The sequence below is a fragment of the Moschus berezovskii genome, chromosome 3 (genome assembly GCF_049115385.1).
Source record: "Moschus berezovskii isolate FMDL1 chromosome 3, NW_MosBer_1.0, whole genome shotgun sequence".
NCBI classification, from domain to species: domain Eukaryota; kingdom Metazoa; phylum Chordata; class Mammalia; order Artiodactyla; family Moschidae; genus Moschus; species Moschus berezovskii.
This window is the reverse complement of record NC_142462.1, coordinates 11633487-11657565: the sequence shown is the minus strand read 5'-3', so window position 1 is coordinate 11657565 and position 24079 is coordinate 11633487. Positions and strand designations below refer to the sequence as shown.

At 36.6% G+C, this 24079-nt stretch overlaps 1 protein-coding gene across 1 annotated transcript in view; it reads right to left on the bottom strand.

The window, feature by feature from the left end:
- Positions 1 to 24079, bottom strand: part of ZPBP (zona pellucida binding protein) — a 140521-nt gene that overhangs the window by 64198 nt on the left and 52244 nt on the right. Inside the window, exon 6 of the mRNA XM_055420215.2 lies at positions 7957 to 8033. Coding sequence (XP_055276190.1) covers positions 7957 to 8033 — 77 coding nt within the window. The remainder of the gene's footprint in view (positions 1 to 7956; positions 8034 to 24079) is intronic.

Sequence of the window (24079 nt, the reverse complement as noted above, 5' to 3'; positions counted from 1 at the left end):
GGAGATGGCAAAGGTGAACACTGACATCTAAGGAATCAGTGAACTAAAATGGACATGAATGGGTGAATTTTTTTTTACTGTTCATTCTATTTTTTTAATGTATTTTAATTGGAGGCTAATTACTTTACAATACTGTATTGGTTTTGCCATACATTGACATGAATCCACCCTGGATGTACATGTGTTCCCCATCTTGAATCCCCCCTCCCACGTCCCTCCCCATACCATCCCTCTGGGTGAATTTAACTCAGATTACCACTGTATCTACTTCTACAGGCACAAATCTTTAAGAAGAAATGGGGTAGCCCTCATTGTCAACAAAAGAATTCAAAATGCAGTAACTTCGGTGCAACCTCAAATATGACAGAATGATCTTGATTCATTTCCAAGGCAAACCATTCAACATAACAGCAATCCAAGTCTATGCCCCAACCACTGATGCTGAAGAAGCTGAAGTTGACTAGTTCTATGAAGACTTACAGGACCAAAAAAAGATGCACTTTTCATGATAAGGGATTGGAATGCAAAAGTAAGAAGTCAAGAGATACCTAAAAGTAACAGGTAAGTTTGGCCTTGGATTCCAAAATGAAGCAGGGCAAGGCTAACAGATAACAGTTTTATCAAACACACTGGTCATAGCAAACAAACTTTTCCAACCACACAAGAGATGACTCTACATGTGGACATCACCATATGGTCAGTACTAAAATCAGAATGATTATATTGCAGCCAAAGATGGAGAAGCTGTATATACATGTATCTATCTGTGGAACTGTATATATCTGTGAAACTGTCATTTAAATGAAGGAGACGTGAAGAATGTCCTAGACAAACAAAGCTGACAGTATTTCATAGCACTAGCAGTCCAAGCCATATATGCAAGCACACCTGCAAGACTGTGCATCTGCAGAGGCACAGAACAGACATGCAGATATCGTTAAACCACCGTGCACAATGGAGGAGACAGGAAGAGTGTCCATGATGAACAAAGAAGGAAAGAGTAAGTCTGAGCATCTCAGTGCTCTGCCCTGGTGAGGGCACTGCCTTATAAGAAGAGCTAAGAGAGCCCAACAAGCAAACAGAAAGAGCACGTAAAAGCAACATAAAAAAGTACAAATCTCATAGCAAATACAGAATAATGTAATACTATAAGGATGACACAGAAGTCACATTTTAAATCAGTACAAAAGTTAGAGAAAAAGTATATAAATAAAGAGAAAAAAGTATAAAAAACATTTTATAAAAATTTATAATTATATGCACAATATAAAAGATGCAAATTGTGACATCAATAACATACCAGGTCAGGGATAAGTAAAAGTATAGACTTTTGTATGCAATTGAAGTTATCAGCTTAAAATAGACTATTATAACTAAAATATTTATATATAAACTTAATGGTAACCACAAAGAAAATATCTTTTTAAAAAAGAAAGGAATCAAAGTGTATCAATGCAAAAAAAAAGCATCAAATAACAAAGAAAAACAGCAACACTGGAAGAAAGGAACAAAAGAACTACAAAACATACAGAAAATAATTAACAAAATGACAACTGTAGGCCCTTACCTATCAATAATAACCATAAATGTAAACTGATTAAACTCTCTAGTAAAAAACATTCCATAGCTTAATGGATAAAACAAGATGATCCAACTACATGCTGTCTACAAGAGATTAGATTTAAGTACACTTCACTGAGAGGCTGAAAGTGAAACATGGAAAAAGATATCCTGATTTAAATGCATTGGGTGTTTATACACACCCAATTTCTCACTGGGTGTATATAAACACCCAATGCATTTAAATAAATGTATAAAGCAATCACTGACAGATCTGAAAGCAAGAACAGACATCAATACAATAATAATAGGAGACTTCAATACTCTAATTTAAATAACCAACAGAAAATTCAGAGAGCAAATCACTAAGGAACCATCAGGCTTGAACAATACACAGATCAAGTGAACTTAACAGATACACAGAAGGTTCCACAGAATGTTCCAAATGAACTTAAGATACATAGAATACTATGTAACAACCTAACTTTATATCTGAAGAAACCAGAAAAAGAAAGACAAACGAAACTCAAAGTTAGAAAAAATAAATAAAGAAAAAAACATACTAGGGCAGAAATAAGCTAGAAAAGAGAAAACCAACAGAACAATGATGAAACCAAGAGCTGCTTTTTAAAAGATAATCTAAAAAGACAAACAATGATCAAGACTAACAACGAAACAAAAGAGAGAATACGTGAATAAATAAAATCAGAAATGAAAGGGGACATGTTATAACAGATACCACAGAAAGATAAAAGGTGATAAAAGACTATTATGAAAAACTATATGCCAATAAACTGAATAAGTTAGAATATATGGCAAATTCCTATAAACATACAAAATACAGACTGAATTAAAAATTTAAAAAAACAAAAAAGATAAACAGATCAATAACAAGACTGAACCAGTTATCAAAAACCTACTAGCTAAAAAACTCCAGGACCAGATGTCTAATACATGAATTCTACCAAATACTTAAAGAATTAATACCAAAACTGCTTAAACTTCATTCAAAAAAAGGAAGAGTGAACACTTCCAAACTCATTTTGTGAGGCCAGTACCACTCTGATACCAAAACCAAACGACACCAAAATTTAAAAACAAATTATAATATTCCTGATTAACACACATATAAGAGTCCTCAACTAAACACTACTAGAAAATCAAATTCGACAACATATTAAAAAGATCATACACCATGACCAAGTAAGATGTATCCCTGGGATGTAAGGATGTTTCAACATACACAAATCAGTCATTAACAGAATGAAAAATAGAAATCATGTATTATCACAACAGATGTAGAAAAGCATGATTTCACATCCATTCATAATGAAATTTCTCAGTAAAGTAGGAATATTAGGAACTTACTTAAACACAACACTACAATTAACTTCATATACAAAAATTCCACAGCTAGCATCATATTCAAAAGTGAAAAACTGAAAGTTTTTTCTCTAAGAGCAGGACAAAAAAAGGATACCCAGTTTGCCACTTTAATTTCAGAGTACTGAAATTCCTAAGGAAAACTATTAGAAAAGAAAAACAAATAAGAGGCACCTAAATCTAACAGGAAGAAGTAAAATCATCTGTTTGCAGATAACATGTTCATATATGCAAGAAACTCTAAGGACTCCACAAAAAAATCTTAGAATTAGCAAATTCAGTAAAAGCTGCATGATATAAAATCAACTGAAGAAAAGCTTCATTTCTACACATAAGCAAGAAACTATCTAAAAAGGAAAACAAGAAAATAATAACATTTACATGAATACCAAGAAAAATAAAATACTTATAAATAATATGAAATACAAAGATGAGAGACTTGTTCATCAAAAACTATAAAACACTGATGAGAGAAATTTTTTAAAATAAATAAATGGAAAGACACCCAACATTCAGATGGAAGAATATTGTTAAAATGTCCAGAAAATCTAAAGGGATCTAGACGTTCAATGCAACGTTTCCAAATTCCAATGGCATTTCTTCCCCCCCAAAAAATTAATCTGGAACTACAAAATACACCAAAGAGTCAAACCAACTTTGACTGAGATAAATAAAGCTGAAAGCATCACACGTTCTGATTTCAAATTACTTTACAAAGCTATACTGACCAAACAATATGATACTGGCATAAAAAGAGACATACTGATCAATGAAACAGAATAGAGTATTCAGAAATAAACCCACATATATACCGTCAACTGGTCTTACACAGTGAGAGAGTCAAGAATGCACAATGTTGAAAGAATAGTCTCTTCAATAAATGGTGCTGGGCAAATGATCTTTCCAGATGAAGAACAAAAGTAGATCTTTATCTTAAACCTTACACAAAAATAAACTGAAATGTATTAAAGGTTTAAATGTAAAGCATGAAACTAAAATATCTATGAAAATATTGAGAAAAAAAGTCTGATATTGGCCTTAGCAATGACAATATCGAGCGCAGCGGCTGAAACGGCACTCATCTCACACGCTAGTAAAGTCATGCTCAAAATTCTCCAAGCAAGGGTTAAGCAATACATGAACCGTGAACTTCCAGTTGTTCAACTGGTTTTAGAAAAGGCAGAGGATCCAGAGATCAAATTGCCAACATTGACTGGATCATCGAAAAAGCAAGAGAGTTCCAGAAAAACATCTATTTCTGCTTCATTGACTATGCCAAAGCCTTTGACTGTGTGGATCACAATAAACTGTGGAAAATTCTGAAAGAGATAGGAATATCAGACCACCAGATCTGCCTCTTGAGAAACCTGTATGCAGGTCAGGAAGCAACAGTTAGAACTTGACATGGAACAACAGACTGGTTCTAAATAGGAAAAGGAGTATGTCAAGGCTGTATACTGTCACCCTGCTTATTTAACTTATATGCAGAGTACATTATGAGGAACGCTGGGCTGGAAGAAGCACAAGCTGGAATCAAGATTGCCAGAAGAAATATCAATAACCTCAGATATGCAGATGATACCACCCTTATGGCAGAAAGTGAAGAAAAACTAAAGAGCCTCTTGATGAAAGTGAAAGAGGAGAATGAAAAAGTTATCTTGAAGCTCAACGTTCAGAAAACTACGGTCATGGCATCTGGTCCCATCACTTCATGGCAAATAGATGGGGAAACAGTGGAAACAGTGTCAGACTTTATTTTTCTGGGCTCCAAAATCACTGCAGATGGTGACTGTAGCCATGAAATTAAAATACGCTTACTCCTTGGAAGTTATGACCAACCTAGATAGTATATTAAAAAGAAGAGACATTACTTTTCCAAGAAAGGTCCGTCTACTCAAGGCTATAGTTTTTCCAGTGGTCATGTATGGATGTGGGAGTTGGACTATAAAGAAATCCGAGCACCGAAGAATTGATGCTTTTGAACTGTGGTGTGGGAGAAGACTCTTGAGAGTCCCTTGGACTGCAAGGAGATCCAACCAGTCCATCCTAAAGGAGATCAGTCCTGGGTGTTCATTGGAAGGACTGATGCTAAAGCTGAAACTCCAATACTTTGGCTACCTGATGTGAAGAGCTGACTCATTTGAAAGACCCTGATGCTGGGAAAGATTGAGGGCAGGAGGAGAAGGGAACAACAGAGGATAAGATGCTTAGAAGGCATCACCGACTCGATGGACATGGGTTTGGGTAGATTCTGGGAGTTGGTGACGGACAGGGAGGCCTGGCATCCTGCAGTTCATTGGATCACAAACAGTCAGACACGACTGAGTGACTGAACTGAAATGAACTGAAATGAAGCTATCTTTTAGGAGGCTAAGTTAGTTGCTCAGTTGTGTCTGACTCTTTGCAACCCATGGACTGTAGCCTGCCAGGCTCCTTTGCCCATGGAATTTTCCAGGCAAGAACACTGGAATGGGTGGCCATTTCCTTCTCCAGGGGATTTTCCTGACCCAGGGACTGAACCTAAGTCTCTTACACTGCAGGTAGATTCTTTACCATCTGAGCCACCAGGGAAGCACTTCAGGAGGCTTCAGTTCAGTTCAGTCGCTCAGTCGTGTCTGACTCTTTGCGACCCCATGAGTCACAGCACGCCAGGAGTTCACTAACTCCCGGAGTTCAATCAAACTCATGTCCATCGAGTCAGTGATGCCATCCAGCCATCTCATTCTCTGTCGTCCCCTTCTCCTCCTGCCCCCAATCCTTCCCAGCATCAGGGTCTTTTCCAATGAGTCAACTCTTCGCATGAGGTGGCCAAAGTATTGGAGTTTCAGCTTTAGCATCAGTCCATCCAATGAACACCCAGGATTGATCTCCTTTAGAATGGACTGGCTGGATCTCCTTGCAGTCCAAGGGACTCGCAAGAGTCTTCTCTAGCACCACAGTTCAAAAGCATCAATTCTTCGGCGATCAGCTTTCTTCACAGTCCAACTCTCACATCCATACATGACCACGGGAAAAACCATAGCCTTGACTAGACGGACCTTGGTTGGCAAAGCAATGTCTCTGCTTTTTAATATACTAACTAGGTTGGTCATAACTTTCCTTCCAAGGAGTAAGCGTCTTTTAATTTCCTGGCTGCAATCAGCATCTGCAGTGATTTTGGAGCCCAGAAAAATAAAGTCTGACACTGTGTCCCCATCTTTTTGCCATGAAGTGATGGGACCAGATGCCATGATCTTAGTTTTCTGAATGTTGAACTTTAAGCCAACTTTTTCACTCTCCTCTTTCACTTTCATCAAGAAGCTTTTTAGTTTTTCTTCACTTTCTGCCATAAGGATGGTGTCATCTGCATATCTGAGGTTACTGATATTTCTCCTGGCAATCTTGATTCCAGTTTGTGCTTCCTCCAGCCCAGCGTTGCTCATGATGTACTCTGCATATAAGTTAAATAAGCAGGGTGACAATATACAGCCTTGACATACTCCTTTTCCTATTTGGAACCAGTCTGTTGTTCCATGTCAAGTTCTAACTGTTGCTTCCTGACCTGCATACAGGTTTCTCAAGAAGAAGGTCAGGTGGTCTGGTATTCCCATCTCTTTCAGAATTTTCCACAGTTTATTGTGATCCACACAGTCAAAGGCTTTGGCATAGTCAATGAAGCAGAAATAGATGTTTTTCTGGAACTCTCTTGCTTTTTCAAACATCCAGCAGATGTTGGCAATTTGATCTCTGGTTCTTCTGCCTTTTCTAAAACCAGCTTGAACATCTGGAAGTTCACAGTTCATGTATTGCTGAAGTCTTAGTGAATACTAATTTAAAAAATCATTCTCCTGTTTCACTGGGTAAACATAATAAATATTTACCTTGAAATACGTATTACCTATGATTTTCATAAGAAATTATCAACCATCATCATAATGTAAATTATTTTATAGCCTAAATATTTTAAAATATTATTTTAAATAAAGTGTTCAGGGTCACTGCGATTCCCAAGTGGCACTAGTGGTAAAGAATTCGCCTGCAATGTACTGAGTCCTTGGTTCAATTCCGGGGGTTGGGAAGATCTCCTAGAGAAGGGAATGGGTACCCACTCCAGTATTCTTGCCTGGAGAATTCCATGGACAGTGGAGCCTGGCAGGCTACAGCCCAGAGGTCGCAAAGAGAAGAACATGACTGAGTGACTAACACTTTCACATTTAGGATCATTGGAGAGTAATTTTAAGTAGAAAAATGTGCCATAAATTTACGGAGCATAAATAATATGTTAAGTGTAATGTAAAAGAGTAACTCGGAGAAGGCAATGGCAAGCCACTCCAGTACTCTTGCCTAGAAAATCCCATGGATGGAGGAGCCTGGTGGGCTGCAGTCCATGGGGTCGCTAAGGGTCGGACACGACTGAGTGACTTCAGTTTCACTTTTCACTTTCACACATTGGAGAAGGAAATGGCAACCCACTCCAGTGTTCTTGCCTGGAGAATCCCAGGGACGGGGGAGCCTGGTGGGCTTCCGTCTATGGGGTCACACAGAGTCGGACACGACTGAAGTGACTTAGCAGCAGCAGCAGCAGCAGCAGCAGCAGCAAAAGAGTAACTAAACTAAACTGCTGCTGGGAATTACAGCGTAATTTTCATCCTAAGCATAGATGAAAGATGCTGGATACAGAGCGATACTGAAACAGTTCACAAACAGTACAGATCAAATTTATTTTTTAGGATGAATAACAGTGACATGGAGAGAATCCTCTCTGATTACTAGTTATAAATTAATTTGCAATAGCAAGTAAGACCATATAAATGGGAAAATCCAACTTCCTAATATAATCAGTTAAAATGTAAATTTCAAAGCATTTCTTAAAAATATTAATTCTACTAAATTCTTATTTGATGAAGTTTTATTTTTATTGTCGAATTCCTTAAGAGTGTGTTTTGAGGGCAGTGCTGATGTGCTTTATAAATAGCTAAGATGCTTACTTACAAACTGAGCATGTTCTCTTTTTTCTCACCTCACATAACATACCTTAGATAGTCTTTTGGAAGATTCACAACTATGGTCTGCACATGGCTTGGGTCCTTTTTCAGTGTCTAGAGATGAAACTGAGAAAATGAATTATATTTTATCATGGTTCTAAAGTACTATATCACAATATTTAAATTGGCTTTTGAAATATAACACAGGCCATGTGTCTAATATTTCTATTCCATTAAAAACTAAAGCAATTTTTCAAATGTTAAATCACTCTTTTTAATTAAAAATCTAAGGTTTTATGTAAATGTGTTTTATGTGTTTTATGTAAGTCAGGAAAACCTCAGCATTGCAGTAAACTTAAAAATTAATCAACTAATTTGATAGTATTTGGCAATTCATTTCATACAATTTTTGACAATGAAATTATTTTACCTTTTGTACCATATAATGTATATATGTATTTATTTTACTTTTTGTACCATATATGTGGATATATGTATGTATAATACATATATTATTGTATACATAATACATTCAATAGTCTACTTAACTCTACCCATATAATATTGTATATATCATCTGATGACTCAATTCTTAATCTCTACAAAGAGATATATCATTATAATACTGGAAAATGAAAGAAGCTGAACTACAGTAGTAGCCATGGTTACTAAAATGATGAACATGTTCATAAATGAGCGCATTTGTGTACCTATTTATTTATTAAGTAGTTATCAAGAGTCTATTACTTCCTAAGAGTTAGTCTAGGAGCCTCAAATATATGTGATCAAAATCTACAAACTCCCTGAATTTTGGAAATTACATTCTAATGCATAAAATTAGAATAAACAACGATACATACAAACAATAAGCAATAATCACTGGAGAAACATTTTGTGTTGTACAGTGATAAAAATAAGAACTGCCCATCAAGAGTGAGAGAGAAATTAAAACTTTCTTAAATAAGATGAGCTGAGGGAGTTTGTGACCACTAGACTTGTCACTTGAACCACTTGTTTCATAGCATGAACCACCAGGAAAGTCCTAAGATGAAACAAATAAACACTAGATAGTAACATGAAGCTATGTGAAGAGAAATAAAGACCTCGACAAAGGTAAACACATGGACAAGGATAAAAGCTACCATTATTGGATTCAGATTGGATTGTAGCAGAAATTTTATATATATGATTTAAGAGTCTAATATACTTAACAAAAAAACAGTCTAAAAGGTAGTATTATTGTAACTTTGGTTTGTAACTCCACATTTTGTTTTATATAATCTGAGAGACTAATTCATTTAAAATAATTATTAATTTATATTTTGGGGCACACAATTTCAGTTCAGTTCAGTTCAGTTCAGTCGCTCAGTCATGTCCGACTCTCCGCGACCCCATGAATCACAGCATGCCAGGCCTCCCTGTCCATCACCAACTCCCGGAGTACACTCAAACTCATGTCCACAGAGTCGGTGATGCCATCCAGCCATCTCATTCTCCGTCGTCCCCTTTTCCTCCCGCCCCCAACCTTTCCCAGCATCAGAGTCTTTTCCAGTGAGTCAACTCGTCGCATGAGGTAGCCAAAGTATTGCAGTTTCAGCTTTAGCATCAGTCCCTCCAATGAACATCCAGGATTGATCTCCTTTAGAATGGACTGGTTGGATCTCCTTGCAGTATAAGGGACTCTCAAGAGTCTTCTCCAGCACCACAGTTCAAAAGCATCGATTCTTCGGCGATCAGCTTTCTTCACAGTCCAACTCTCACATCCATACATGACCACGGGAAAAACCATTGCCTTGACTAGACGGACCTTGGTTGGCAAAGTAATGTCTCTGCTTTTTAATATACTATCAAGGTTGGTCATAACTTTCCTTCCAAGGAGCAAGCGTCTTTTAATTTCATGGCTGCAATCAGCATCTGCAGTGATTTTGGAGCCCAAAAAAACAAAGTCTGACACTGTTTCCACTGTTTTTCCATCTATTTCCCATGAAGTGATGGGACCAGATGCCATGATCTTTGTTTTCTGAATGTTGAGCTTCAAGCCAACCTTTTCACTCTCCTCTTTCACTTTCATCAAGAGGCTTTTGAGTTCCTCTTCACTTTCTGCCATAAGGGTAGTGTCATCTGCATATCTGAGGTTATTGATATTTCTTCCAGCAATCTTGATTCCAGCCTGTGCTTCTTCCAGCCCAGCGTTCCTCATGATGTACTCTGCATATAAGTTAAATAAGCAAGGTGACAATATACAACCTTGACGTACACCTTTTCCTATTTGGAACCAGTCTGTTGTTCCATGTCCAGTTCTAACAGTTGCTTCCTGACCTGCATACAGGTTTCTTAAGAGGCAGGTCAGGTGGTCTGGGATTCCCATCTCTTTCAGAATGTTCCACAGTTTATTGTGATCCACACAGTCAAAGGCTTTGGCATAGTCAATGAAGCAGAAATAGATGTTTTTCTGAAACTCTCTTGCTTTCTTCATGATCCAACGGATGTTGGCAATTTGATCTCTCGTGCCTCTGCCTTTTCTAAAACCTGCTTGAACATCTGGGAGTTCACGGTTTACATACTGCTGAAGCCTGGCTTGGAGAATTTTGAGCATGACTTTACTAGCATGTGAGATGAGTGCAATTGTGTGGTAGTTTGAGCATTCTTTGGCATTGCCTTTCTTTGGGATTGGAATGAAGACTGACCTCTTCCAGTCCTGTGGCCACTGCTGAGTTTTCCAAATCTGCTGGCATATTGAGTGCAGCACTTTCACAGCATCATCTTTCAAGACTTGAAATAGCTCAACTGGAATTCCATCACCTCCACTAGCTTTGTTCCTAGTGATGCTTTCTAAGGCCCACTTGACTTCACATTCCAAGATGTCTGGCTCTAGGTCAGTGATCACATTATCGTGACTCTCTTGGTCGTGAAGATCTTTTTTGTACAGTTCTTCTGTGTATTCCTGCCACCTCTTCTTAATATCTTCTGCTTCTGTTAGGTCCATACCATTTCTGTCCTTTATCGAGCCCATCTTTGCATGAAATTTTCCCTTGGAATCTCTAATTTTCTTGAAGAGGTCTCTTGTTTTTCCTATTCTGTTGTTTTCCTCTATTTCTTTGCACTGATCACTGAGGAAGGCTTTCTTATCTCTCCTTGCTATTCTTTGGAACTCTGCATTCAGATGCTTATATCTTTCCTTTTCTCCTTTGCTTTTCGCTTCTCTTCTTTTCACAGCTATTTGTAAGGCCTCCTCAGACAGCCATTTCGCTCTTCTGCATTTCTTTTCCATGGGGATGGTCTTGGTCCCTATCTCCTGTACAATGTCACGAACCTCCGTCCAGAGTTCATCAGGCACTCTATCAATCAGATCTAGTCCCTTAAATCTATTTCTCACTTCCACTGTATACTTTGGTTTGTAACTCCACATTTTGTTTTATATAATCTGAGAGACTAATTCATTTAAAATAATTATTAATTTATATTTTGGGGCACACAATTTATAAAATAGTAATTCTATGTCCTCCACAACTGAAAAGAGTAGAAATAGAGCTCTTAAGGGAGATTTTTCACATATAGTATAGAAGCTGCTGCTGCTGCTGCTGCTGCTAAGTCGCTTCAGTCGTGTCCGACTCCGTGCGACCCCATAGACAGCAGCCCACCAGGCTCCCCCGTCACTGGGATTCTCCAGGCAAGAACACTAGAGTGGGTTGTCATTTCCTTCTCCAATGCATGAAAGTGAAAAGTGAAAGTGAAGTCGCTCAGTCGTGTCCAACTCTTAGCGATCCCATGGACTGCAGCCTACCAGGCTCCTCCGTCCATGGCATTTTCCAAGCAAGAGTACTGGAGTGGGGTGCCATTGCCTTCTCCAGTATAGAAGCTAGGTTTGTGTAATTCATACTAGAGTGTTATAAAATTAGGAATGTTAAATGTAATTCCCACAGAACAACAAAGAAAAATAACTACAGAATATACACAAAAAGAAATGAGAAAGATTTCACATTTAACTACAAAAAAGTCAACTAGACAAAGAAGACTATAATGAAGGAAATTAAAAAAATAAAGTAACAAAATGGCATAGGTATACCCTGCATTGTCAATAATCAATTTAAAAGTAAATGGGTTAAATTCTCAAATCAAATGATAAAGATTTAAGAATGAATAAAAAACACAATTCAAATATATAATGTCTCACTTAAGAGTTGCCACACTCACGAGAGATAGAATAGACTTAAAATCAAGAAAGGGTATAAGAGACAAATAAAGATACTATATATTAATAAAAGGTTTAACACAGCAAGAATATGTAACAGTCATAAACACATATAAATCAGACCATGAAAATTTTTGAAGTCAAAATTAACAGAATTCAAAAGAGAAATGCACATGTCTACAATATTATTTGGAGACTTCAGTATCTCACAATAATGGATAGAAGAATCAGAAAGAAGATAACTAAGGAAATAGAGGTTATTAATAACACAGTAATAACCCCAAACTGGATGACTGTAGTGGTGGATTCTAACAACAGTCAGAAGAAGAATTGATACCAGTCCTCTCAAACATTTCTAAAAAGTTGAAGAGGAGATAACACTTCTAAACTCATCTCTAAAGGCCAGCATTACCTAAACACAAAAGCCAAACGAAGACACTGTAAGAACAGAAAACTACAGATCATAATCCTAATTAACACTGATGCAAAACTCGACAAAAGACTAACAAATAGAATTCAGGTGCTTATTAACAGGATTATATACCATGAGTAAGCTGGATTTATTGCCAGAATTCAAGAACAGGTGAACGTAAAAAAATTAATCATTGTTATATACCACATGAAAAGAGTGAAGGGTCAAAACCACCAGGAACATCTCATCGATGCAGGAAAGGCATTTTACAAAGATCAATATAATTTCATGAAGAAAAAGGCTAAAAAATACAGGAATAGGAGGAAAATAACAGCATAATAAAACCATATATGAAAATCCATAGCAAACATCATGCTGATGAGGCAAAAGACTAAAAACTTCACCTCTACAATGAGGAACAAGCAAGAACATGCACATTTGCCATTTTATCTCAAGACAGTAATGGAAGTTCTAGCCAGTGTATTGTGGCAAGAAAACAAAATAAGAAGTATCTAATCTGAGTGAACTCCGGGAGTTGGTGATGGACAGGGAGGCCTGGTGTGCTGTGATTCATGGGGTCGCAAAGAGTCGGACATGACTGAGCGACCGAACTGAACTGAACTGAAATTGGAAAAGAGGTAGGAAAATTATTTCTATCCACAGATGATATGATCTCATATATAGACATTTAAAATTTCCAAAAATAAAACTGTAAGACTAATAAGTAAATGCAGCAAAGTTGCACAATATAAAGTCATCATGCAATCAGTTGCATTTCTATACACTACAGTGAATACCTTTTTGGTGCTATTACAAATGGAATCACTATTATATTTATAATAGCATCAAAAAGAATAAAATAAAATACTTAGGAATTAACTAAACTAAGGGGATGAAAGATTTATATCATGAAAACTACAAAGCATTGTTAAGAGTGAAAGAAGATATAAGTAAATACAAATGCATCCAATGTTCATAGATTGGAAAATATAATATTGCTAAAATGTCAATACCAGACAAAATCTATAGACTCAATGCAATCAATATCAAAATTCCAACTACATTTTTTGCAGAAACACAAAAATCCAATTTAATATTCATGTAAAATAACAGGGGACTTCATATAGCCAAAACTCCTGAAGAAGACTAAAGCTAGAAATCACAATTCCTGATTTTCACAGTTCACTACAAAGCTGAAGTAATCAAAACAGTGTATTACTGGCATAAAGACAGAAAAATATTCTAATGGAATAGACAACACAGAAATAAGCTTTTACATAATTGGTCAAATGTTTTTTGACAAGGTGTCAAGACTATTCAATGGGGAAAGGACAGTCTTTTGATAAATGGTGCTGGGAAAACTGCATATCCACATGCAAAAGAATGATTTTGGATCCTGCAGTTCAGTTCAGTCACTCAGTCGTGTCCGACTCTTTGCGACCCCATGAATCACAGCACGCCAGGCCTCCCTGTCCATCACCAACTCCCGGAGTTCACTCAAACTCATGTCCATCGAGTCAGTGATGCCATCCAGCCATCTCATTCTCTGTCATCCCCATCTCCTCCCGCCCCCAATCCCTCCCAGCATCAGAGTCTTTTCCAGTGAGTCAGCTCGTCACATGGAGTGGCCAAAGTATTGGAGTTTCAGCTTTAGTATCAGTCCTTCCCATGAACACCCAGGATTGATCTCCTTTAGAATGGACTGGTTGGATCTCCTTGCAGTCCAAGGGACTCTCAAGAGTCTTCTCCAACACCACAGTTCAAAAGCATCAATTCTTCGGCGATCAGCTTTCTTCACAGTCCAACTCTCACATCCATACATGACCACGGGAAAAACCATAGCCTTGACTAGACGGAACTTTGTTGGCAAAGTAATGTCTCTGCTTTTTAATATGCTATTTAGGCTGGTCATAACTCTCCTTCCAAGGAGTAAGCGTCTTTTAATTTCATGGCTGCAATCAGCATATGCAGTGATTTTGGATCCTTACCTTATAGCATATATACAAATTAACTCAAAATGGATCAAAGGTCTAAATATAAGAGCTAAAACTACAAAGTTCTTAGAAGAAAACTTATGGCAAAAGCTTAACTGGACTTGGCAATGGTTTCTTTGGTATGTTATCAAGGGTACAAGCAATTAAAGAAAAAATAGACAAAAATTTGAAAAAAAAAAATTGTGCATCAGAATACAATTTGCCAAAAGGCAATCTACAGAATGTGAGAAAATATTTTCAAATTGCATATCTGCTATGGGATAAAGATACAGAATATTTGGAGAATTCCTAAAACTCAATATCAAAAAACCAAACAGTCAGATTTAAAAAATGGGCAATGAACGTGAATAGACATTTCCCCAAATAAGATGTACAAAAGGCCCATAAGCTCAGAAAAAGATGTCTAATAAAACCAATTACTACGCAAATGCAAATCAAAACTATAATGAGACATTATCACATACCCATTAGAATGATTACGATGAAAACAAAGGAAAATAACAAGCTTGTGAAGATGTGGTGAACTGGATCTCTTGTACACTGTTAGTGGGAATGTAAAATGTTGTAGCTACTGCAGAAAGCAGTGCAGCAGTTCCTCAAGAAAAAAATTATTATTATGACCTAGAAAATACACCACTGAGTATATACCCAAAAAAGAACTGAATGTGGGGTCTCAAAGAGATACGTATACACCCATAAGCAGCATTATCCACAACAGTAAACTGTGAAAACAACCCAAGTGGTCATCGGTGCATCCATGGAGAAGCAAAATGTATATATACAGAATGAAATATTAGATCTCAAAAAGGAAGGAAACCCTGCCATATGTTACAACATGGATGAAATTTGAGGACCTGCTGCTAAGTGAAATAAGCCAGGATCAAAAAGAAAATTACTGTACAATTCCACTTACATGATTATTTAGTTAAAATCACATAGATAAGAAAGTATAATGGTAGATGCTAGGGGATGCAGTGATATTAGCAGCTTACAGCTTAACAGAAAGAGAATATCAGCTTTCCAAGATGAAAGTGTTTTGGAGACAAATAATGAAAACAAATAGGCATGAATGAATTTAGCACAACTTAACTGTATACTTGAAATGGTTAAAATTAATTTTATGTTATATGTATTTTACGAGAATAAGAATATGGAAAAAAAAAATAAAAGAATTAAATCAGACTTCACTTCGGAAACCATGCAAACAAGAATAGTATGAATGATTTTAAACACAGTATAGAAAGGGGGGAAAAAATGCCACCAAACTAAACTACTAAATTCCATGAAATTATTCTTTAAAACTGTAGTTAAAAACAAAGACTTTCTCAGAAAAACAAAAACTGAGAGAATCTGTCACCAGAAACCCAGGTTTGCAAGAAACATTAAAAGAAGTTCTTCATAAAGAAGAAAAATAATATGTACCTAAAACTCAGATCTTCCCTGGAGGTACAGTGGTTAAGACTCCATGCTTCCAACATAGGGAGCATGGGTTCAATCTCTGCTCTGAGAAGCTTTCACATGCCTTGGAGCAACTAAGCCCATGTACCACAACCACTGAGGCCGCATGCCACAACTACAGAAGCCCATGCATCAAGAGCCTGTGCTCCGCAACATGAGAAACCACCATGGGCTTTACTGAAAAGCCCACGCACTGCAATGAAATGTAGCCCCTATTCCCCGCAACTAGAAAAAGCCTGTGCACAGCAAAGACCCAACACAGCCAATAATAAGAATAATAAATAACTAAAATAAATTTTTTTAAAAATAAATAAAATATAGGAAGAGTATGAGAAGGAATAAAAGAAGGTAATATAAATATTTTTTCTTATTTTTAATTGATTTGACAATAGCTTGTTCAAAATAATAATGTAAACAATGTACTAATTGACTAAAATTTATAAATGAGTAAAATAAATTACTACATTTTTATAAGGGAAGAGAGGAGAAACTTTGCAATTCTATTGTAAAGTGACTGTGGTGGTGGTTTAGTCACTAAGTCATGTCCGACTCTTATGACCCCATAGACCGTAGTCTGCTGGGCTTCTCTCTCCATGGGATTCTCCAGGCAAGAATACTGGAGTGGGTTGCCATTTCCTTCTTCAGGGGATCTTCCTGACCCAGGAATTGAACTCAGGTCTCCTGCACTGCAGGCAGATTCTTTACCAACTGAGCCACAAGGGAAGCCTTAAAAGTGATTGTGTTACCCATGAAATGGCACAGCATTATTTGAAAGTAGACTTGTCTTAGTTGTAAAAGTCTACTGCAAACTATAGGGCAACAACCTAGACTAAAAATAAATTATACTTGCTATGCTAAGAGAAACAAATGGAATCATATAAATGCTTGATGAAAACCAGAAAAGGAAGAAAAAGAAGACAAAAAAGAAGCAAATGGGCAACAAATAAAGAACAGTAATGAATGTGGTAAATGTTAACCCAATTCCATCAATAATAATTTTTAAAGTCAATGGTTTAAAATAACCAATTAAAAGACAGACTGTCAGAATGAATTTTTTAAAGACCTAATTATATCGTCTACAAGAGATCTGCTTTATACACAGAGACACTGATAGACTAAAAGTAAATAGGTGTAGCAAAATATATCATGTTAACATGAATCAAAAGAAAGCTGGAACAGCAATATTTACTTTTGACAAAAGAGACATCAAGGATAGAAAAATTACCACAGAAAATAAGGTCATTATGTAACGGTAAAGGAGGCAATTTTCCAGGAGGACATAACAGGCTTTAATGTATATAAGCCTAAAACACATTGTTTACATTCATGAGACAAAAACTGATAGAACTATAAGCAGAAAGAACAACCCACAAATATGCATTGAAACATCAATATGTATCAGTAACTGACAACTCAAAAAGCAAAAAATTCAGTAAGGACACAGTTGACCTGAAGATCACAATCAATCATCAACTGGACCCAACTGATAATTACAGAATATCTCATCCAACTATAAAAGTTCTTCTTAAGCTCACATGGAACATTCACCATGGCATACCACATTCTGGACCTTTAAAGATACTTTGAAGATTTTTTAAAAATAGAAATTATACAATGCATGCTCTCAGACTATAATGAATTAAACTAGAAATCCGTAACAGAAAGATGCCTGGAATGTCCCAAAACGCATGGACATTAAATAACAGACTACTATGTAACACACAAGTAAAGAAGTCTCAAGAGAAATTTGAAAACATTTTGAAGTAAATGAAAGAAAAACTACCACTTACCAAAATTTTCAGGATTCAGTAAAAGCAGTGTTTAGAGAAAAACTTAGTGCCAAATTAAAAAATTAGAAAAGAAGAAACACAAAATCAATACTTACAGCTTCTACCTTTAGGAAAATAAAAAAGTACAACTTCAATAGGAGAAAACAGAATAAGGAAAATATAAAAACGAACAAATGAATAAAACTAAAAATAAGAAATGAGTATATAAATGAAATCAAAACTAGCTGAAGAAAGAACAGAGAAGATGAGATTTAAACAAAATAAAGAATAGAAAAAAATAATAGAAAACGAAAATTGGTTCTCTGAAAAGATCAACAAAATTGACAAACACCTAGATAAAGAAAAACACGAAATGAAAGTAGAAGACGTTATTATCTACCTTTCTTAAATAAAAAGGATTTTAAGAATATTACGCACATTTGTATGCCAAAAATTATTAAGAGATAACCTAAATGAAACAGATGAAAATATAAATTATCTAAACTGACCCAAGAAGAAACAAAATATGAAGAGGCATATAACAAAGAGATCAAATCAGTAACTAATGATCTTCCAATAAAGACCACCCTGGACCCAACAGCTTGAATGGTGGGACATGATTGATTAATTAAACCAAGACACAAGATTCATTTAAAAAAACCAACAAATTTCTACACAATAGTGATGAACAATGGAAAAAAGAAAATTATTGCACTTAAATAGCTTCAAAACAATAAACATACATAGTAATAACTTTATCAAAAGGTGCAGGATTTATAGACTGAACAGTATAAAGCATTGATGATAGAAATTAAAGAAATCTGCTATGGTCTAAGTATTTTATGTCCTTTTCCATTCAATGTTGAAATCCTAATGTACATTATGATGGTATTAGGAGATAGAGTTTGTAGGAGGTGCTTAAGTTACAAGAATAGAGCCTCAATGAAATCATTAGACCTTCTGATACGTGAGGACATAATGAAAATCTGTAACTCTCAAGAGGGTTCCTGCCAAACATGGTGGCGCTGTGACCTCAGAATTACAGCTTCCAGAAATGTGAAAAATAAATCTCCATTGTTTATAAGCTAGCTGGTTTATGGTATTTGTAACAGCAGGCCAATAGACTAAGACAAAGTCCTAAACAAATGCAAAGATATCCTGTGTTCATGGACTCAAAGACAACGTTGTTATGCAGGTAATACTGGTCAAAGACATCTATAGATTCAACATCTACCACGATGCCTACTCAAATCCCTCTCTCAACCCAATGACCTTGTTTGGCAGGAATGGAAAAGCAAGTGTGAAGAAACATATGGAACTGCAACTGACTTCAAATAGCCAAAACAATGCTGAAAAGGAAAGACAGAATGTAACGACTGCCACTTCCCAATTTCAAATATTACTACAGCAAAGCTTCTATCAAAACGGTATGATTAAAAGAGCGTGGTACTGGCACAAGGACAGGCTTACAATGAAACAGAATTAAGAGTTCAGAAATAAACCCATGTATCTGTGGCTAAATAACTTTCAACAAGGGTACCATGACAATTTAATGAGAGAAAAAGTCTCTTCAAAATTGGTATTGGGACAACTGTACATCCACATTCAAAAGTATGAGGTTGGGCCTATATTTCACAGCATATACAAAAATTAACTCAAAATGAATCTGACACCTAAATGTAGAGAGCAAACTTCAAAATTCTTTGAAAGAAACAAATTGAGTACACATCAAGCAAAATGAACTAAAATAAAAAACCTAAAGTTATACCTCAAAGAATTAAAAAAAAAAAGAAAATCGCACTAATGCCAACATTAGCAGAAGAAAGGAGATGATAGATTAGAGCAGAAATAAATGAAATAAGAGACAGAAAAGTAGAAATGATTAACAAAACCAAAACTTGGTTTTTTAAAAGATTAGCAAAACTGACAATGTTTAGCTAGAATAAGAAATAAAGGAGGACCTAAATAAGTGAAATTATAAATTAAAGAGGAAACATTACTCTGATACCACAGAAATACAAAGGAGCCAAAGAGACTACTACAAGTAACTACATACCTTAAACTGAACTTCGGAGAAACTGATGAATTGCCAGAAACTGAAACCTACCAAGACTGAATCATAAAGAAATAGAAAATTTTTGGCAGATCAATAGTAATTAGAGATAGAATCAGTAACCAAACCCCCTCCACCCCAAAACTCCAGAATCAGATGGCTTCACTGGGGAATTGCATCAAATATTTGAAGAACTAATGTTAATCTTTCTCAAACTTCCAAAAATTGATGAGGCGGTCACATGCTCAAATGATTTTACAAGGCCTGATACCAAATCCAGATAAGAACACTAACAAAATACTCACAATGAATACAGATGCAAAAATTCTCAACAAAATAGTACCAAACCAAAATGATTAGCAGGCTAAAAGCATCAAACAACATGAGCAAGTGCAATTTATCTCTGAGATGCAAGGAAGTTTCAACATACGTAAATAAATAAATGTGATTCATTATATTAACAAAATGAAAAAATTAAAACCATATGTTCACCTCAATATATGCAAGAACGTATTTGATAAAATCCAACATCTATTCAAAATAAAACATCTCAAAATTGGATACAGAATGAATATACCTCAACATAATAATGGCCATATATAGCAAGTCCATAGCTAACATCATGCTCAATATGACAGGTTGAAAGACTTTCTTCTAAAATCAAGACTAGGAACAAGGAAAGGATGCCCACTGTCCTTATCCCTATAATAACAGAACTGAAGTCCTAGCTAGTTAGGCAAGACAAACAAAAGAAACCTGAATCAAACAAGAAGTGAAACTGTCTTTGTCTGCATATGACTAAAGACTGCACCAAAAACCGTTATACTTATTAAGAGAATTTGCGGAGAAGAAAACAGCAACCCAGTATGGCAACCCACTCCAGTATTCTTGCCTGGAAAAGTTCATGGACAGAGGAGCCTAGTGGGCTGCAGTCCATGGGGTTACATGACTGAGCAGACATGCATGAGGAGGGTGGAGGGAGATGGGTTGGTAGCAATAAACTGGTAGAAATAAAATTTAAAAAAAAATTCAGATAAATTTCAGGATGTAAAATTAATATCTAAAATTGGTATAATTTCTATTTAATAACAAATTATCTGAAAAGAAATAAACAAAACAATCCTATTTATAATACCATAAAAAAAGCAAATATGTACAATTTAATTTAAACAAGGAGTCAAAAGATCCATGCATGAAAACTGTAAGAATGATGAAGGAAACTGAAGAAGACACAAATAGGTAAGGTTATCCCATGTTCATAAATTGAATGGAATTAATATTATTAAAATAGCCGTACAACTCAAACCAATCTATGGATTCAATGCAATCTCTCCTAAGATTCCAATGTATATTTAACAGAAATAGAAAAAAAAATCCTGAAATTTGTCAAGATCACAAAACACCCCAAATAATTAATACAGGCCTAAGAAAATCAAAGCTGGAAGTATTACACTTCTAATTTCAAATTATACTACAAAGGTGTAGTTGTCAAAACAATATAGTACTGGCATAAAAACGGACACACAGTCCTATGGAATAGAACTGAAGGTTTAGGTAAAAAACCTATGCATGTAAGGTCAACTAATATTTCACAAGAAAGTCAGGAATACTTAGCTGAGAACAGGTACTCTACACAATAAACAACACTGGAAAAATTGGATATTCACATGCAAAAGAATGACACTATACTCCTATCTTTTTTTTTGGGGGGGGTGGTGTTAGTTCTAAAAGGTCTTGTAGGTCTTCATAGAACCATTCAACTTCGGTTTCTTCAGAGTTACCAGTTGGGGCATAGGCTTGGATTACTGTAATATTGAATGGTTTGCCTTGGAAACGAACAGAGATCATTCTGTCATTTTTAAGACTTCATCCAAGTACTGCATTTCGGACTCTTTTGCTGACCATGACGGCTACTCCATTTCTTCTAAGGGACTCTGCCCACAGTAGTAGATATAATGGTCATCTGACTTAAATTCACCCATTCCAGTCCATTTTAGTTCACTGATTACCTAGAATGTCTACGTTCACTCTTGCCATCTCCTGTTTGACCACTTCCAATTTGCCTTGATTCATGGACCTAACATTCCAGGTTCCTATGCAATATAGCTCTTTACAGCATCAGACCTTGCTTCTATCACCAGTCACATCCACAACTGGGTATTGGTTTCGCTTTGGCTCCATCCCATCATTCTTTCTGGAGTTATTTCTCCACTGATCTCCAGTAGCATATTGGGAAGCTACCGACCTGGGGAATTCCTCATTCAGTATCCTATCATTTTGCCTTTTGATACTGTTCATGGGGTTCTCAAGGCAAGTATACTGAAGTGGTTTGCCATTCCCTTCTGCAGTGGACCACATTCTGTCAGACCTCTCCACCATGACCCGTCCATCCTGGGTGGCCCCACAGGGCATGGCTTAGTTTCACTGAGTTAGACAGGGCTGTGGTCCATGTGATCAGATCAACTAGTTTTCTGTGATTATGATTTCAGTGTGTCTGCCCTCTGATGCCCCTTCGCAATACCTACCGTCTTATTTGGGTTTCTCTTACCTTCGTCGTGGGATATCTCTTCACAGCTGCTCCAGTAAAGCGAAGCAGGGCAAAGGCTAATAGAGTTTTGCCAAGAGAACGCACTGGTCATAGCAAACACCCTCTTCCAACAACACAAGAGAAGACTCTACACATGGACATCACCAGATGGTCAACACCAAAATCAGATTGATTCTATTCTTTGCAGCCAAAGATGGAGAAGCTCTATACAGTTAGCAAAAACAAGACCAGGAGCTGACTGTGGCTCGGATCATGAACTCATTGCCAAATGCAGGCTTAAATTGAAGAAAGTAGGGAAAACCACTAGACCATTCAGATATGACCTAAATCAAATCCATGATGATTATACAGTGGAAGTGAGAAATAGATTTAAGGGACTAGATCCGATAGAGTGCCTGATTAACTCTGGACGGAGGTTCATGACATTGTACAGGAGACAGGGACCAAGACCATCCCCATGGAAAAGAAATGCAAAAAAGCAAAATGGTTGTCTGAGGAGGCCTTACAAATAGCTGTGAAAAGAAGAGAAGCGAAAAGCAAAGGAGAAAAGGAAAGATATAAGCATCTGAATGCAGAGTTCCAAAGAATAGCAAGGAGAGATAAGAAAGCCTTCCTCAGTGATCAATGCAAAGAAACAGAGGAAAACAAAAGATCTCTTCAAAAAAATTAGAGATACCAAGGGAATTTCATGCAAAGATAGGCGCGATAAAGGACAGAAATGGTATGGACCTTACAGAAGCAGAAGATATTAAGAAGAGGTGGCAAGAATATATACAGAAGAACTATATAAAAAAGATCTTCACGACCAAGATAATCATGATGGCGTGATCACTCACCTAGAGCCAGACACCTTTGAATGTGAAGTCAAGTGGGCCTTAGAAAGCATCACTACAAACAAAGCTAGTGGAGGTGATGGAATTCCAGCTGAGCTATTTCAAATCCTGAATGATGATGCTGTGAAAGTGCTGCACTCAATATGCCAGCAAATTTGGAAAACTCAGCAGTGGCCACAGGACTGGAAAAGGTCAGTCTTCATTTCCAATCTCAAAGAAAGGCAATGCGAAAAAATGCTCAAACTACCACAGAATTGCACTCCTCTCACACGCTAGTAAAGTCATGCTCAAAATTCTGCAAGCCAGGCTTCAGCAATATGTGAACCGTGAAATTCCAGATGTTCAAGCAGGATTTAGAAAAGGCAAATGAACCAGAGATCAAACATCAGCTATCATGGAGAAAGCAAGAGAGTTCCACAAAACATCTATTTCTGCTTCACTGACTGTGCCAAAGCCTTTGACTGTGTGGATCACAATAAACTGGAAAATTCTGACAGAGATGGAAATACCAGACCACCTGACCTGCCTCTTAAGAAACCTGTATGCAGGTCAGGAAGCAACAGTTAGAACTGGACATGGAACAACAGACTCGTTCCAAATGGGAAAATGAGTATGTCAAGGTTGTATATTGTCACCCTGCTTATTTAACTGATATGCAGAGTACATCATGAGGAACGCTGGGCTGGAAGAAGCACAAGCTGGAATCAAGATTGCCGGGAGAAATATCAATAACCTCAGATATGCAGATGACACCACCCTTATGGCAGAAAGTGAAGAGGAACTCAAAAGCCTCTTGATGAAAGTGAAAGAGGAGAGTGAAAAGGTTGGCTTGAAGCTCAACATTCAGAAAACAAAGATCATGGCATCTGGTCCCATCATTTCATGGGAAATAGATGGAGAAACAGTGGAAACA